Source organism: Chenopodium quinoa, unplaced genomic scaffold (genome assembly GCF_001683475.1).
Source record: "Chenopodium quinoa cultivar QQ74 unplaced genomic scaffold, ASM168347v1, whole genome shotgun sequence".
In the NCBI taxonomy this organism is placed as follows: domain Eukaryota; kingdom Viridiplantae; phylum Streptophyta; class Magnoliopsida; order Caryophyllales; family Amaranthaceae; genus Chenopodium; species Chenopodium quinoa.
In genome coordinates this window covers 1408025-1426935 of record NW_018743066.1, presented here as the reverse complement: position 1 = coordinate 1426935, position 18911 = coordinate 1408025, and the positions used below count along the sequence as shown (strand labels likewise).

General features: G+C 42.2%; 1 protein-coding gene across 1 annotated transcript; it reads left to right on the top strand.

Annotated features, from left to right (window-relative positions):
• Nucleotides 1-459: 459 nt before the first annotated feature.
• Nucleotides 460-18069, top strand: LOC110731309 (peroxidase 29-like). The gene is made up of 3 exons (XM_021911160.1): nt 460-1136; nt 4015-4360; nt 17525-18069. Exons 1-3 carry the CDS (start codon nt 921-923, stop codon nt 17923-17925), a joined length of 963 nt encoding a protein of 320 aa, XP_021766852.1. The 5' UTR covers nt 460-920; the 3' UTR covers nt 17926-18069.
• Nucleotides 18070-18911: the final 842 nt, after the last annotated feature.

Here is an 18911-nt window from a genome sequence, read left to right as displayed (position 1 = left end):
GTATAGTACATACTACATACAAAGGAGTAACAGATATGAAGTGGTAAGTGAAAAGGAATAACAGATATGAAGAGGACAATGGGACGAAAAACTACTTTAATACTTCGTAGCTTAAGGTCATGTTCATCGGTAGCGTTTGAAGTAACGATTAGCGTTTTGAAATAACGTTTGAAGTAAATGTGTTTGGCAAGTTAGCGATTTGGTAGCGTTAATGGTACAAGTAGTACTTGGGTAGATTTTTTTAAACTTAAAAAAAAACAATGAACAAGTGAAATTTTAAGGGTATATGGTGAAAAAAAAAAACCCTTTAATTTATACTACGTATCTTACTGTAAGTTTGTAACCATAAGTGAAGTATATAAATAAGGCTTAAGTCTACAACTATGTAATTCTAATCCTTGCTAGATAAAGATAATAGTCAAATGATTTTTTAATTTTATTGCTGTCTCATGGTTATGTATATATGTACTAATTATTAATTAGGTATTTGAATATTAATGCATAAAATTAGACAAATTTTCATCACAATAACAACTACATTAGACTAGTCTTGACACTTTGACCCTAAAAAAAAAAGATCATGAAACATCGAGACAATAAAGAACATGTAAAAAAAAAAGTAGTACTGTAGTTTTCTAGACTTGTTTGGGGTAAGATAATTTTTAAATGACAAAACACAAAAATATTGAATGCACCCTTTTACAAGTAAAAGGCATTTACTTCCCCTAAAATGTGACATAGAGCACAAATTTAATAATGTATCAATTTAAAAAATAAAAAAAATATAAATATATGCTTCATAATAATTTAACGTACCACTAGATGAATGGACTGACACCCTATATATATAATAATAATATATACATAACTAACATACCAAACTCTTTCAATTGATCTTGGAAAATAACTTTTCAGAGAAAATGGAAAGTTGGAGAGTAATACATCTTAGTATTGTGATACTTAGTTTATGTGCTACAAAAAATGAAGCTTATAATCAGTTAGATTACAACTACTATGAAACTTCATGTCCATTTTTAGAAGACATTGTTAGAAAAGAGATGTTAAGCATCTTTGCAACTGATGTTTCTTCTCCTGCTGCCTTTCTTCGCTTATTGTTTCATGACTGCCAAGTTCAGGTAATTACATATATACCCCTTCTATATTAGTTTATTTCATATATAATCTTTTTGTATTTGCGATTGTGATGCCAAATTAATCATCGTGATATATATAGATATATACTTAAAATGCATATAACGGGAATGTTTAGGAATCTCGGGAACTTATAGAGGTCATTGTTATAGAAATTTTAGGTTAGTTGTAATTCTTGTAAATCATATACGAAGTGCGTACTACTAGCTCAATAATATCTTATTGGTTCGTTGTTGATTTCATTAGATATCTAATTGCTTAAATTAATTCAGTTGATCCACTACTTTAACCACCCCAATGTCATAATTTTTCTTACTAGTAAAAACCACCCTTTAAAAAAAAAAGAAAAGTAAAATACACTTTGATTGCTCATAATATCAACGTACGTACTCATAGTTAGTTCACTTAGTTGTCATTGTTTGTGATATATTCAAATATTGGTATGTAGTGTTTTCCGTTTGAGAAACAAGGGTACTTTTAATGTATACTTTTTTTTTTTTTTTTTTTTTGAAAACTCAGGTTTAATGTATACTTTGTTAGTAATAGGTGATTTTATTAAAATTTAATTTATTGCAGTTATTATGATATATGCAAACTACTATTACAAATATACAAGTACAAACTATACTTATAAACGAATGTCAACTTGATTCAATTCTTAAGGTGATCAATATCCAAAACATAGAAGCGAATCTTGTTTGGGTGCACTAGTCTATTTTTCGCGGGATTGTATACATAATTTTCAATTTCTTTTTATACATACGCCTACTTTATTTCTGTTTTTAAAAGTCTATATCCATAGTACTTTATATATATGTACCTATCGTCTCATTTTACAGTAAATATTATGTCACATACCAGGGTGAAAAGAGTAGTTAATTAAATATACGTAATCTTTCCTGACTACGTGACAACTAATTTCGAAAGAAGCTAAGAAATATACTGTACTATGAATATAATTTTTCATTTTCTCTTCTACAGAATTTAACCTTTCTATTGTCATGTTGTTCTTGCTTTCGTCACACTCCTATTATTATCCCTTGAAAAAAGGAATTCCTTTTAGAATTGAATTGCCAACTAACAACTGAAAAATTACAGTCTCAAGTACTCTATAGAATTAATAATGAAAGCATTGAGCTATGGGCTTATGGCAACTTAGCAAGTACTTTGTTGCTCAAAATTAATGGAGTTAGAGTGACGTGTAACTAAACTTTTATGGGTTAACTAATTGTCTTAGTAGTGTACTAGCTAGCCTCTACTAAGTATATCAATCTAGCTACACATTCAGGGCCTGTTCTGATTTACTAAACTGATCAACTGTACTGCACTGAATTGAATATTTTATGAAAGAAGGAAATTAGGAACTAAACTAAACTGAATCGATTGAAGCTGAACTGAATTGAAGCTGAACATTGGAGCTTATATTATTTGAGATAATTTATACATCATAGCAATTCAAACTTTTTCAATAATTTTAGGGTGGGTGAAGCGTAAGTAATTACAATGTTACCTCCATAATTTATTTTATTTTTGGCCTGCCATTGGCTGAAATAGACATTACATGAAATTAAACATCTTATCTACACTTAGGTAGACCTAAAATTTTCATTTATTATGAAAAGGATATGTCTCTCTAACTATGGAATAGCAAACAAAATTAATTTTATAGGTTGACTTTTAATAAACATGTCATCATACAATTCTAATACTACTTCGTTTTCCATGCATTTGATGGCAACTCAAATAACACTTCATTTCATATATTATATGTCATCAATGAATCAATGTTAATATATTTAAAATTAATAACATAAACACGAAGATTAACACCTTGTAAATTCTAGTGCACAACCTAAAAATAATAACTTTTTTAAGGTTACCTTAAAACAATTTAAGTGTATGTTAGTGATGGCTTATTGTATTTAGTGTAAAAAAACTCAAATAAACAAAATTAAAAGATACATTTTCCGTTCTTTATAGTTACATCATTTTAACTTTTACACATTTCTAATTTCTTCTTGACCTTAAAAAAACATTTATCTAACCAGGTGAAAAATGATACGTTATGGTCATTAATTTTATTGTTGATTGTTGACTAAAGGTTGCGCTTCTGCATTAGAATATTAGAAGGTCAATTATTCAGAAGAATATATATTTGTAATTTGTGGTCCGAAAATAACAAATTAAAAGCTCCGATTTCTGATTGTTTTACGTCCATACATTCATGTACATAATTTCATAACTCATCATGTGCTTTCGGTGAATTATTAATAATAAATTATGACATTAGTTATCATTTATTTACGTAAGTTAGTAGATGAATGATTTCCTTTCCTTTCAAGTTTTAACCTCATTTTTGATAAATTGCTTTATGTTTTTACATTATCACGCTATTTTCATGCCATATTTAACACCGCCACTTTCATTCATTTATTATTACCTTTCACAATCAATCATGATTGATGAAGACCTAACTGTGTGATCTTTCCTTGAATAGTAGTCCACCAAATTTAGTTCTACCTATAGTATATCACTGTTATTCTCGTGGGTTTTACCTTAAAGTCGTTTTAATTTTCACTCTTGTCAATAAATTAATATACTAAAATTTTAACCGTCGTATACATTTTTTTTTTTTTGGGTGAACATTAATATGTTAGATGAAAGTACGTATGTATAATAAGATATATTACACATATGTGTTTCTTATGAATAAACCATCAATTATAGGCAAAATAAAAGAATACGTGCATAGTGTAAAAAGCATCCGTTGCAAATGAAAATACAGGGAAAGCATAATAATTTTGGTTTAGATTGAACCAAAATTTTAAAACGAATAACTCAATAACTTTGAATTCTGCTTAGGGATGTGATGCATCAATTCTACTGAATTCAAAAGACTCGGAAATGAAATGTTCCAAGAACTTCGGGATCAGAAAATTTGAAGCAATTGGTAAACTAAAATTCGTCTTGGAAGCCGCATGTCCAAGGCAAGTCTCTTGTGCAGACATAATTGCTCTAGCAGCAAGGGACTCGGTCGCGCTCTCGGGTGGACCTTCAATACAAATTCCTCTTGGAAGAAAGGACTCTAGGACTTGTAGCACCCAACAAGCTGATGTTCATCTTCCTTCCACTAGCATCGACGTCGATCAATTACTTCAAATTTTCATGAGCAAAGGAATGAATCTCCGAGAGTCTGTGGCAATTCTAGGTAATCTCTTCTTATTAACTCTTACAAAATCATACGCTAATTAATTAATTAGTTATATATACATACAGCAAAACCATTGTACGGAGTATATATTTATTGTATAACTCTCTTTAATACATAACGCATGCAAAAACGTAACAAAATAAACATCAACGTTATTCTCACAATAAACAACACATTTATTTATACATTAAATATTCATAATTAGAAGTTTAGGGAGTTATGAGCAAAATAATATTTGGAAGTTTTTATGTGATACGCATTGTAGTAGTACATTCCAAATATAGCCTTACAATATGTAACATGAAATATATTGGCCTTTACCAAGTAGCGGTGCATTCATATAATTATCGTACAATATATAATGGATTATAATTGGTACAAGTCCTTAATTGCCTATACAAATGTGGAAATATATATATATATATATGTTTGGGTCCAATTTAGTCCAATTGGGCCTAGGCATTAAATGATCCAATTAAAAGCCCAAGTTCAAGGTTCAACTCTCCAATTGTGCTAAAGTCAAAGGTCAGCCCTCAAAGCAAGCCAATTGGGCTAAGGCCCAACTTCTCCATGTATGAAGAGGTATAAAAGCCATCAATATTCAGATATATTCATTCATTCACATATTCTCATAGATTCCCATACATTCTCATATATTCTCATATATTCAAGCAAAGCCTCAAGCAACTAATTCTCTTGCATAGTGTTCTCTTTCTACACATTGTACTGACTTTAGCATCGGAGGGGCCTTCCTCGGCAACACCCCCGAGGCTAGTTTACGTGTGTTTACTGTGCAGGAAACCTTCGGCCCAACATAACTTGGACCGAATCTAGTCTTCTCCGTTTCAGCGGACCTTCGGCAAGGTCCCATTGTTTTCACCCGAAACAATTTGGCGCCGTCTGTGGGGACGACTTTCAAAAATCTTTAAGCCAAATTTCTAACCAAGATCATCTTGCAATTATCTTAGTAGCAATGGCTAAGAACCGCAAGAGCAAAAGCCTCCGTCAAGGAGCGGGCGAAAAGCCTAAAACCCCTACACCATCACCCTCGCCGGACCGGAACTCTCCCAAGGGTGCCAGCTCGGGGGAGGATCATACAAGGAGGATTCCCTTTCTCCCGTAATTCATGACTCTCATCATAGGCCGAGTCACTCTCGGTCTAGCAGGGGTGAGTCCGATCATAGGACACATTCAGTGCCCCAAAGCCAACCATCGGTTGTGCGCCCTCATTCCCATACTCGGCCGAGGACCCCTTTGACGGGGCCCAGCTCGGAAGAGGTGGCAAGAGCGCTGGCAGTACTCATGGAGGCGATGAGGGCACAAAATATGCCACCACCTCGTGATCGAACTCCTCCGCATACCCGGCATCAGCGGAGGAAGTTAGACCATGATGGTGGGAAGCTTCCTTCCTTCCGGGAACTGGAAGAGTGGGAAGAGGATACCTGGAAGAATGAAAAAGAGAGGAAAAAGAACCCTCAATTTTTAAAAGGATCCTCATCCTCACGACCAGAAACGCATAAGAGCAGCAGCTCAGCTTCTCGGCCAGAATCTACTCACCGAGAACCTGAGATGGTTCGCCGAAGCGTCCTCGACCGACTCGGCGGCAAGGAACCGAGTGTGCGCAGTCGCCTCTCGTTCCCTGCAGCCGAGGCCCAGACTTCCCAGCCAGGGACGAAAACCACTCCTACCTCTCTAAGAGGGCGGAGCGCGGTCCCTTCGGCCAGGAACAAGGGCAAGGCCGTTATGCTACCCGCTAGTTCACCATTCGAGCAATGGATACTGGAAGAGCGCGTGCCCACGGTTAAAATACCGTCGCACATCACATATGACGGGACCTCGGATCCGAAGGATCACGTGGCCTCGTATGAGACTCATATGCATCTTTGCCCCAGATCCGAAGCGACTTGGTGCAAATATTTCCCAACCACTCTCAAGGGGGTCGCGCAAGCGTGGATCTCCAAGGGAGTAAGGCAAGGCTCCATAACAGGGTGGGATGATCTGTCCTCCAAGTTCAGGAGCAAGTTTTCCACGGCAAACCGCCGAGAGAAGACTACTGCAGAGCTCATGAGTCTACAACAGGGGGAAACCGAAAGCCTCCGAGACTATCTAACCTGTTTCAGTAACGAGTCATCCAGCGTCTCTCAGCTGGACCAGGGGCTAGCCGTTTTTGCAATGCAGAATGGCCTTCAGCCCGGAAAGTTCCTAGACTTCATGGTCATGCATACCCCGCAGACCTTGGAGGAAGCTCTGAATGCCTCGGATAAGTTCATCCGAGCCGAAGAATGGAACAAAGCGAAAACCCAACCTCAATTTGGGGGAGGGAAACAAAGACAAATACCCTTGTCTGAAGGCCAAGGCCATAAGGCAAAGGGAAAGTCAAAGGCCTCGGAGCAATCTTCGGCCAGCGACCCAAAGAAGGAAAGATCTGCCTCATACACAGGCAGATACGAGTCCTACACTCCGCTCTCTCTTCCACGCGCCAAAATTTACAGCGTGACGAAGGAGGAGCAGAGTTACCGAAAGCCGAGACCACTCCCAGAGTGGTATCAGCGAAAAAATAAAAATCAGTGGTGCGAGTTCCACGAGTCTTCGGGACACAACATTGAGGAGTGTATCCAACTGAAGGACCAGATAGAGGACATGGTCCGGAAGGGATACTTGAAAAAATACATCGCGGATCACCGCGAGAAAAAAGAATCCGAGAAGTCAGCAAAGGACTCTCGGCAAGACCTCGACTTCCCCCGGAAAAACAGTAAAAAGCCGGAGAGGAAATTCCCTCTGATCAATGTTATCTCGGGAGGAATATACTCTCGGAGGGAGCACAAGCGACACCTTAGAGCTTTGACTCACCAGGTGAACAACGCTGACATTCAATCTCCCCAGTCGCCGGTGCCGAACATGACGTTCACAGCCGCCGACTGTCGGGGGATTACGTTCCCTCACGAGGATCCGTTGGTGATCATCGCCACGGTGGCCAACCACGACGTCAGTAAGGTCCTTGTTGACGGTGGCAGCGGAGCAAACATTCTGTTCCGAAAGGCCTACAATCAAATCAAGCTGAAGCCCAAGCACCTTACGCCGGTACCCTACCCGGTATCCGGGTTCAACGGGGCTTCAACTTATCCAGATGGGAAGGTGACACTTCCTGTCACCATCGGCTGCGATGAGGCAGCCAGGAACGTCATGATTGAATTTTTGGTCATTGACGCTCCTTCAGTGTACAACGTGATTTTGGGGAGACCCATAGTTCATGAGATCCAAGGGGTCGTCTCAACTTATCACCAGCTGATGATTTACGTCTCAGACGCCGGCTTCCCCGAAAGGATACAGAGCAACCAAAAGGACGCCCGAAGGTGCAACTACCTCAAGCCATCCAGTAGTCGCCCAGATGACGACAAGGATGAGGAGGAGAAAGAAAAAGAAAGAGAGCCAAGCACCAAAAAGCCGAAAGGCCTAAGTGCTTCGGCTCAAGGATCTGTACCCAGAGGTAAAGGGCCCGAAAGGGAAAAGGCTAGCTCTTCAGCTGAGCCGCAAGACTCAGAGAGCCAGCCGAAGAACAAAAAGACTGGGACACCTGCTGACATTGGCAGCAGGCCAGATTATGAAGAGTACAGTCCATCAGCAATGGACATGGACCAACAGACTGAAACAGTTGGGTTGGCCGAAGGAGACGTTGAGAAATGTGTAACAATCGGGATGGACCTTGATCCGAACACCCGTTGTGAACTTATTCAGCTCCTTCGGGACAACAGAGATGTGTTTGCTTTCTCGGCAGCTGATATGCCCGGGATAAGTTCAGACCTCATCTCCCATAAGCTTAATGTTGACCCAACGTGTCGACCAGTTAAACAAAAGAAGCGGAATTACTCCGCTAATAAGAACCGAGACATCGCAGCCGAGGTCAAAAAATTGCTGGAGGCAGGATTCATCGAACCTTGCCAATATTCAGAATGGCTGGCAAATGTGGTGATGGTTCAGAAGCCCAATGGTACCTGGAGGATGTGCGTTGACTTCACGGACCTAAATAAGGCTTGTCCGAAGGAAATCTATCCCTTGTCGAGGATCGATCAGCTAGTTGATTCGACAAGTGGCCATGCCTTGCTTAGTTTCATGGACGCATTCTCGGGGTATCATCAGATCTTCATGCACCCCGACGATCGAGCAAAGACAGCATTCGTCACGAACGCTGGGGTGTACAATTACAAAATGATGCCCTTCGGATTGAAAAATGCGGGGGCAACCTATCAAAGACTGGTGGATCAAGTTTTTGCCGATCAAAAGGGCCGAAACATGGAAGTCTATGTCGACGATTCGATCGTCAAAAGCAAAAAACCTGAGGACCATGTTAAGGACCTGGCCGAAACTTTCGCCACCTTAAGAAAGCATCAAATGAAGCTGAATCCGAAGAAGTGTGTCTTCGGCGTGAAGTCAGGGAAATTCCTTGGGTTCATAGTCAGCAAAAGGGGGATTGATGCCAATCCCTCCAAAGTCAAAGCGGCGCTCGACCTTCCTGAGCCGAAAACGAAGCGGGATGTTCAGCGGCTCACCGGAAGAATGGCAGCCCTCTCGAGGTTCATTTCCAGAGCTTCGGATAAGGGGTTACCTTTCTTCAAAGCCCTGAAACTCCCGAAAATAAAAGAGCTCGTTTGGGAGGAAGAGCAGAAAGACGCCTTTAAGCAGCTTCGGAGCATCTGGCTCAACTCCCAACGCTGGCTAGCCCAGCTGAAGTTGAAACTTTGTACCTGTATGTGGCCGTTAGCCCGGCCACCATCAGCGCAGTATTGCTGAAGGAAGAAAGTAAAAGTCAGCAACCGATCTACTTCGTCAGTCATACACTGACGTATGCCGAGACTCGCTACCCTCTACTCGAGAAAGTCGCTTTCGCGGTAGTAGTAGCTGCTCGGAAGCTAAGGCCCTATTTTGATTGCCATCAGATAGTGGTCTTAACTGATCAGCCGTTGGAAAAAGTTCTCGGCAAGGTTGAAAAATCTGGTAGGCTAGCCAAGTGGGCTTTTGAGCTCACCGAATTCAGCATCAGCTACCGTCCGAGGGCTGCCATTAAGGCACAGGCTCTAGCGGATTTCTTGGCCGAATGCTCATACCAAGAAGCGCTAGACAGTGAAAAGAAAGTCTGGACCGTGTTTACGGATGGATCTTCCACCGAAAACGGTTCGGGGGCAGGAGTGGTGATAACTTCTCCCGAAGGCAAATCCTTTGAGTATGCACTAAAATTTTCTTTTAAGGCCTCGAATAACGAAGCCGAATATAAGGCAGCAATCGCTGGCCTAGAATTGTGCATCTCCCTGGAAGCCGATCACGTCTGCCTAAAAACAGACTCTCAGCTAGTTGCATATCAGATCAGCGGCAGCTACGAGGCCAAAGAGCCCTCCATGATAGCTTATCTTGCCAAGATCAAGTCAGTCATTGCAGAGCTGAAAACTTTTGAGGTTCAGCTGATCCCAAGGGGTCAGAATACTCAAGCCGATGCACTCTCCAAACTTGCCAGTTCATCTCTTACCGAGCTGAACAGATCTGTATATGTAGAAGTGCGTCGAGAGAGAAGTGTCGACGAAGCACCTGAAGTGTGCTGCGCTGACCCAGAGCCTTGTTGGATGGACCCCATCCTAGCTTTCAAGCTTCGGGGAGAAACTCCCGAAGATAAAGCTTTGGCCTCCAAGATGAAGAGAACCAGCTCTAGGTTCATTGTCTTCAGGGGGGAACTTCTGAAAAAATCCTTCTCAGCCCCATTGCTGAAATGCGTGGGACCAACATATGCAGATTATATCCTACGGGAGATTCACCTCGGCATCTGTGGGAACCACATTGGGGGAAGAACCTTAGCCCACAAGGCATTGAGGGCTGGATATTACTGGCCCACCATGATACCAGATGCTAAGGAGCTGGTTCGGAGATGCGAAAAATGTCAAAAATACGCTCCAGTTATCCATCAGCCAGCAAGGGATCTTCAGCCGATCCTTAATCCACTCCCGTTTGCCCAATGGGGACTGGATATACTGGGACCATTTCCAGAGGCTGTGTACCAGAAAAAATGGCTGATAGTTGGAGTTGACTACTTCAGTAAATGGATCGAGGCCGAAGCAGCCTCGAACATTACAGAGCAAACTGTCAGGAAATTTATCTGGCAGAATATGATCACTCGCTTTGGCATCCCGAGAGTATTTGTCTTCGATCATGGGAGGCAATTTGATAACTTACCGCTGAAGCGGTATACAGATCAGTTCGGCATCAAACTGGCATATTCAGCGGTATGCCACTCGCAAAGTAACGGACAAGCCGAAGCTGCAAATAAACAGATCTTAAATGCCCTCAAGAAGAGGGTGGAAGACCAAAAGTTCAAGTGGCTGGAGGAGCTCCCTGGAACCCTTTGGTCCCTTCGGACAACTGAAAAAGAGGCAACGGGCCATTCACCTTTTGAACTGGTGTATGGTGCCGAAGCCGTCCTTCCAGTGGAAATTGGCTCTGAGAGCCTTCGAGTGCACCACTTCAAGGCTGAGAATGAGCGACTGATGAGGAAATCTCTCGATTTCCTCGATGAAGTAAGAGACTCAGCCCGAGGCAGAATGGCCGCTTATAAGCAGAGAATCAGCAAATTTTATAACCGAAGGGTCCATGCAAGGCCTCTCAAAATTGGAGACCTTGTCCTTCGGAATGCTGCTGCAGTTCAGAAAGGCCGAATCCATGGGAAACTCTCAGCTGCATGGGAAGGACCTTATGAAATCTATGATGAGCTTCAGCCAGGGACATACCGACTTCGGCAGTTGGATGGAACTGAGTTGAAAAATCACTGGAACGCTGATGTACTGAAAAAATATCATGTGTAAACCCTTCGGGGCAGAACAATCTTTGTAAGTACATTTTGAACTAATGAAAGGCCTTGGAGCCACCATTTATATAAATGTTTACAACTTTTTATCCTTTCAAAGTTTTCTTCGTTCTATCTACTCTTTAAGGGTTTTTTATTCAGCCTCGTCTGAAACCTTCGCCTTCGGGTAACTGGGTTTCAGATTGCTGACAAAACTCGTCTTTTTAAAGAACACAGGTCTTTCAGCTGAAGTCAAACTTCAGTAAGACTTGTTCTCCAAAGACATGAGTCCATGGACAATTCTGGGATATTGCCTTAACTGAGCCTTGTATCCCAGAGAGCCATTATCCAAAACATTGCCTTAAGTTGGCCCTGTGTTTCGGGTATCCATTTTTCAAAGATAGACAGAAAATCAAGGATAACAGCAACAGTTGAAAATTGTTTATTCAGCCTTGTCTTAAACCTTCGCCTTCGGGTAACTGGGTTTCAGATTGCTGACAAAACTCGTCTTTTTAAAGAACACTGGTCTTTCAGCTGAAGTCCAACTTCAGTAAGACTTGTTCTCCAAAGACGAGTCCATGGACAATTCGGGGATATTGCCTTAACTGAGCCTTGTATCCCAGAAAGTCATTATCCGAAACATTGCCTTCAGTTGGCCCTGTGTTTCGGATATCCGTCTTTTTAAAGAACACTGGTCTTTCAGCTGAAGTCCAACTTCAGTAAGACTTGTTCTCCAAAGACGAGTCCATGGACAATTCTGGGATATTGCCTTAACTGAGCCTTGTATCCCAGAAAGTCATTATCCGAAACATTGCCTTCAGTTGGCCCTGTGTTTCGGATATCCGTCTTTTTAATGAACACTGGTCTTTCAGCTGAAGTCCAACTTCAGTAAGACTTGTTTTCCAAAGACATGAGTCCATGGACAATTCTGGGATATTGCCTTAACTGAGCCTTGTATCCCAGAAAGCTATTATCCGAAACATTGCCTTCAGTTGGCCCTGTGTTTCGGATATCCATTTTTTAAAGAACTCGTCTTTCAGCTGAAGTCAAGCTTCAGTTAGATTTGTTCTCCAAAGGCGTTATCCGAAGCATTGCCTTCAGTTGGCCCTGTGTTTCGAATACCCATTTTGAAGAAATAAAGAAATTGTTTAATCAGCTGAAGCCATACTTCAATTTCTGGGGGGCAAGAAACACTATCAGTGCAAGTTTATGTTCGGCAGAATTGAAGAAACAGTAAAACATTAAAAAACAAAGCAACTGAAGAAAAGAGCATCAAGTTAATAATTTATGCTCAGAAATTGAGCTACAAGTTCAATTAAACTGTATCGGCAGCCGCCCACAAGCGGAAAATAACAGCTGCCGAAATACGTACATGAGCAAAAAAATAAACTGTTGTACGACAAGGCAAGCTGAAGCAAAAAACAAGGCAAAAAATTCAGAAAGCGGCAAGTCTAAACTTAAGCGCATGATGAACCGCAAGATTCTGAAGACGACTGCCCGAGTTCCTATGCTTCAGCCCGAGGATCAGACTGATCAGCATTGTTGAGCCCCATGGTGGCCTCAACCCCAGCAGCAGAAGAAGCAGGCTTTGCACTCTGCCGAGCCTCCCTTTCCCTCAGTTCAGCCTCCAACTCCATTCTCTCAGCTTCTTCTTCGGCTTCCTCAGCCTTAAGAATTTCAGCTTCGACTGGAGTTGCATACTTCATATGAGGGTCTTCGGGATTCTGGACCCATTCAGCACATTTGGACCAGTCCAGCTTCGGCTCAGCATGAAGGCAGACTCTTCGGCATACTCTGAACCCGTTTCTGAAACCCATTTCATATTCTTCCTGGGTATAGACACGGACTTTGAGTAGAGCCTCAGCATCAGCCAACTTCTTCTGGGTCTCCTCCAAGTCTTCCTTGGATTTCTTCAGCTCATCGGCGAACTTGGAGGAGGAACCTTTCCGCTCATTCAGCTCCTGCTGAACTTGGAAAGCCTTTGTCTGAGCCTGGGCCACTTCTTCTTTTTTGGCCATCAGCAGATCCTCAGCCTCTTGGAGCTTAGCTCTCTGAGCTTCAGCAGCAGCAGCAGCCTCTGAGAGTTGGACATCCCTAGCCAGGAGCAGCTCTTCAGCAGCCATTCTGCTGGCTTCAAGAGCTTCTAACCGTTGCTGCACTTCAGCTTGTGCAGCAGCCCCTTCCTGAATACGGATCTCAACGGCAGCCTTGAATTTGGAGACGTCCACTCCCATGTGCTCCTGGAGGAATTTTTCCCCTTCCATCAGTGGGGGAAAAACTTCCTTCTCCATAGCGTCGCAGAAGGTTTTGAGGGCTTCAGCAGCTTTTTTCTCGTACTCCTCACCCTTCTGCTGCTTCTCTTCAGTTGTTGCTTGCTTCAGCTTAGCAAGCTTTAATTCCTCTTCAGCTACCTTCTTGTCGTGCTCGGCAGCGTCTACCCTATCTTGTAGGGTATCTATCAGCTCTACAGTGAGAGTCTGATTGTGCACGAACTGAAAACAGGAGCACAAGTTAAAAAAAAATATAAATAAAAATAGAGCTGAATTTTAGAGGAAATAAAGGCAAGGAAAATCACCTGCATCATCAGCAGTTGGTTAGACCTGGCTGGGTCAGGAACTGATCTGCTGGATTCGCCCATCCCAGCAGTGGCCTTCAGCGACCAGATTCTTGCCCTATCTACTTCGGACATGCCAGCAAAATCGCCGAAGTAGGCTGCAGCACCTTCACGGTTCTGACCCCATATGAGGTCCCAGATGTGATCAGGGATTGGAATTCGGGGGGCCGAGAAACCCATTTCTCCAGATTGCAGAGTCTGGAAAGAAGGAAAGGATGACGATGGAGCTTCTTTAGCTTTGGATGGCTCAGCATCATTCTTCTCAGAAGAGTCAATTACTATGACCTCTTCTTCTTCAGGGGTGAGGACGAAAGCCTCAACCTCTCTTGCAATGTCTGCCGTGAAACCCTCAGCACTGGGCATCACGGCATCCTTATTTTTGTGCTCAGCAGCACTCTCCTGAATTTCTTCTTGGACCCCTCCCTTAGATTCGGGAGTTCTCTGATCCACCTCCATCTCAGGAGGTGGCGGAGGGGTCTTTTGAGGTGATTGGGGTGGTGGCCGGGGAACCCTCGGCGATCCATTGCCTTCCTCGGGTTCCCTTATTTCAACGCCGATGTTCATCGGCCTCCGCTGAAAGTCATGAGGGCCGATGATGGCCATTCTTCGGCGCCTTTTCTGAAGGGGCTGCTCGTCCATGTCTGAGTCTGAAGACTCTTCTTGTATTTGGTCTTCGGGACGAACAGGGGCTTTCCCTTCTCTGTGTCTGTTACTCTCTTCAGACAGGGGGGAGGAAGAATGTGAGTACAAAAAAAAAAAAAAAAAAAAAAAAGAAAGACAAAGTTAAGTCTGAAAGCTCACCGAGGTCTTCAGCAAAGCCTCGTCTTCTTCAGCTGCCCTAGCTGCAGCTTCTTCTTCAGCAGCTCTGGAGGACCCTTCTCCTTCTTCGCAAGCTTCGAGAACCCGTGCAACCTCTTCGGCTGCACGGGCAGCTTCAGCTTCTTCGTCCAGCAGCTGAAACCAGGGGTCTCTCTTCTTCCACCAAGGCTTCTGCCTCTGATACAGAGCAACAACCTCAATTTGGAAGTGGGAAGAGTCTAGAAGAACTTCCCTATGCCTCGGTTCAGTGATAGACGGGGCCCGATCAGTTACAACTCGTTCTCGGTTGACGCCAAGACGAGCGTAGTTGATGCCAACGTTGGTCTCGTCCCGTTCTGAAAAAGAAAAGGGGAAAGGTCAGTTCTGTTAGGTTGGCACAGCATAAAAAAGCGAAGTGAGGAGAAAAAGAGATAATTAAAAAGCCTCGGCCCCAGCCGAAGAAGCTTACCATCCTTAAACTTTCGGCTGAGGCCAACAGCTGCTAGCATGTTCTCTTGGAAAACATAATGCGTATCGGGGAGCCAAGTCTCCGGGATATGCTGCATTCGGCCACTGCCCCCCCGGTTCGGCAGCTTGCCGAAGATATTTTGTTGATCAAGGTTCGGATCCGGCCCGTTATCTTCGAGGGGACCTAGACTTCCCATGTCGGGATCAGGCTCAGCAATGTACCGGGGAGCGCTGAAGACGCAAGGGTGGCCCGGATCCGTGGGTGCCCTAACCCAAATCCATTGACCTCTCCAGTCCTTGTCTGAAGAGTCGTTCGGCCACATGGTTAGGTATTGGGGCCGAGACTCAATCCGGTACCACCCAGAACCATGGCTTCCGTGCCCACTTTGAATATTTGGCACTAGCCGATGAAGCTTTTTGAAGCAGTGCAGGTTCGGCACATACTTGAAGAACTTGCAGACCCATAAGTATGTCATCACCCTTCGGATGCTGGTGGGAGTTAACTGACATAGGGAGATATTGTAATGGATCAGCAAGTCTCGGACGAATACGTCCAAAGGGAACCTCAGCCCATACTGAAGCTGTCTTGTGTACACCCCCACATACCCCGGGGGTGGACGATGGATTCTATCGAATGCCGCGGGCATTCGGCACCAATACCCATCAGTTTCAAAAATGCCGTAATGCAACTCAATTTGCTCGGCAAACCGATATTGTTCGGCATTCTCCACCCACCATGAGTAGGGGCGGTTCTTTATCATGGCCGAAGCTACTTCGGCATTCTCCCACTCTAAAAACCCGGGGAGGATATCCCAAAGGACAGCGGGAACTTCATCGTCCCGTCCAGAAGCGCTCGGCCCCTCCGTTCTCTGAGGAGGAGCCGAGGAAATTGGAGTCGCCCTAATCCCTTCAGCAGGGTCAGACTCTGGCCTTTTTCCATTCCAGGTCCCAATCCTGTTCCTAGGATCGGGAATTGGCCTTGCTCTTCTTGGAGCACGGGCTCTACCTCTAACTCCTCTTGCCATTGATTATTTCGAAGAAAAAAGTCGAAAAAAAGGGAAGGAGTTCGAATTCGAAGAAAAATAAACTGAAATCAAAGGAATTTACCTTAATCTGAAGCGAAAGTTGCCGATTTACGAGTTCGTAGTGGCAAGTCTCAGTTCTAAGCTTAATGCTCGGGGAATTTGCGAAGTTTTGATGCGGGTTCTTGGGTTCTCTCGAGAATTCTGGGTTTGTGTTTGTGAATAAGTGAGGAGAAATGACGCGCCTCTGATTATATCTCCAGAAATGGGAATACGGGGAGTCCGCGTTTCAATTTCTCTTAAATACCCCACTAAGTAACCGTTAAACGCACGACCTTGTGATTAAACTGCCCATTATCCGTCCAACTTCCACAATCATCCGCCTTAACCGTTGTTATCTCATTAATTACGGTTTAAATTCAAATTTTTGGATTAATTAAATCATTTACTTCCCTCCTTTTCTGAATTAAATCAAACCCGACCCGTCATCCTTCCAAATCGGGTCTGGGGGGCAAGTTGTTTGGGTCCAATTTAGTCCAATTGGGCCTAGGCATTAAATGATCCAATTAAAAGCCCAAGTTCAAGGTTCAACTCTCCAATTGTGCTAAAGTCAAAGGTCAGCCCTCAAAGCAAGCCAATTGGGCTAAGGCCCAACTTCTCCATGTATGAAGAGGTATAAAAGCCATCAATATTCAGATATATTCATTCATTCACATATTCTCATAGATTCCCATACATTCTCATATATTCTCATATATTCAAGCAAAGCCTCAAGCAACTAATTCTCTTGCATAGTGTTCTCTTTCTACACATTGTACTGACTTTAGCATCGGAGGGGCCTTCCACGGCAACACCCCCGAGGCTAGTTTACGTGTGTTTACTGTGCAGGAAACCTTCGGCCCAACATAACTTGGACCGAATCTAGTCTTCTCCGTTTCAGCGGACCTTCGGCAAGGTCCCATTGTTTTCACCCGAAACAATATAAATATATATATATATATATATATATATATATATATATATATATATAAACTAAGTGTCACCAAAATTTTAATAGTTGTCAATTTAATAAGAAAATAACATTGATTGTTGGTACGTGGATGTCATTACTATAGTTGACACGTATTGTATTAGTAGTGGTACTAGTATTTAGTATCGAATACTAAATTTCGTCAATATTTTTTTTATTGTGGATTGTGAAGTTGTGAACTAAAATCTTGTTTAGTGTAATGAAACACCTAAACCACAAAAGATAAATAATATAGACGGAAACTAATCATATGTTTTGGATCATCCCCTAGTAACATATATAACCAAGCTACGAGTAGTTGACATCCAACATGAAAAATTAATTTTTTGATTGGTGTTAGTTCTGCATCGTCTTATATATTATTACATGTTATGCCGTCATAAAAAAATTTGTTTCATCTTTGTAGGTGGACATACACTAGGAGCAGGGCATTGCATAAACATTGTGGACAGACTGTACAAGCCAAATCCAAGAGATGAAATGGATCCCAATTTTCAACTTGCATTAAAATTTGGTTGCCCTACTAAAATTCCTATGACAAACTTAACAGCAATACCAAATGATATAACACCAACTATATTTGATAATCAATATTATAGGGATATTATTATGGGCAAAGGCTTGTTTAGCATCGACTCCACTATTTCAAGGGATCCTCGCACCATTAATATTGTCAATCAATTTGCTGATGATCAAGAGTTGTTTTTCCAAGCTTTTTCTTCTGCTTTTGTTAAGCTTTCTTCGGCTAATGTTCTTACTGGGAACATGGGTGAAGTGAGGTTACAATGTGATCAAGTAAATCGATGACATTATTATTAATAATTGTCGTATTTTAAACATTTTCATGTCTCATATATGTTTATATTATATATGTATATGAGTTTCATATGAATTAGAATTGTCTTTATAGTATTTGGACCTTTTTTTTACCACTTACTATAATGCTGTTTATCTTCCTGTGCTTTGTTTACTTCGCATCATTTTTACTTATTAAACATATTACGATCGATATTATATTGTAGATCTTAGCTACTTAAGTTGGCAAGGTCATTGCTCAATTAAAGCTGTCAAAAGTTGACCCGACCTGAAATATCGACTCAAACCTGATTATTAAACAACCCATCTGAACCTGAAAAATGGTGACCCAAACCTGACCCGACCCGACCCGAAACCAACCCGAGTATGTGAAACACAAACCCGAACATGAACTGACCTGGAGATGACCCGACCCGAATGTAACCGGTAAATTATTGACCTGAACCGAACCCAACTTGCATGAACCGAAATTGACCCAGACCCATTTTAACCCGCCAAAACCCGAATTTAACCCGACTTGTAACTAATCTGACCTAAATTCAACCCGATCCGTTCCAAACCCAACCCAAATTTAACCCAACCTATTATAAACCCGACTCGAAATCAACCCGACTTGTTATTGACCTGATCCAAATTCAACCCGACTTGTTATTGACCCGATCCGAATTTTACCTGACCTATTACTAACCAGACCCAAAAATTCAACCCGATATGTTACTAACCCGACTCGAAATCAACACGACTTGTTATTGACCCGACCTAAATTCAACCCAAAATGTTCCCGACCTGATTTCAAATCATGTTAAATGCAATTTAGACCACCTTATTATTGTTGATCAAAGCATTTTATCTAGGGAGACCAAGTCGGTCCAGGCCATCAAAAGAAATTAAAGGAGCATCATCCTCAAATTTTAGGGTTAAATATAGTATATATTTGTTGTATGGTCGAAGGAGATAATTTTGGAATTTTTTGACAT

Bases quoted from the DNA above. Each gene is read 5' to 3' on its own strand.
- LOC110731309 (XM_021911160.1), top strand. From the start codon at position 921: ATGGAAAGTTGGAGAGTAATACATCTTAGTATTGTGATACTTAGTTTA. The intron at 1,137-4,014 runs GTAATTACATAT...AATTCTGCTTAG, and splicing joins TTCATGACTGCCAAGTTCAG to GGATGTGATGCATCAATTCT. The intron at 4,361-17,524 runs GTAATCTCTTCT...TCATCTTTGTAG, and splicing joins AGAGTCTGTGGCAATTCTAG to GTGGACATACACTAGGAGCA.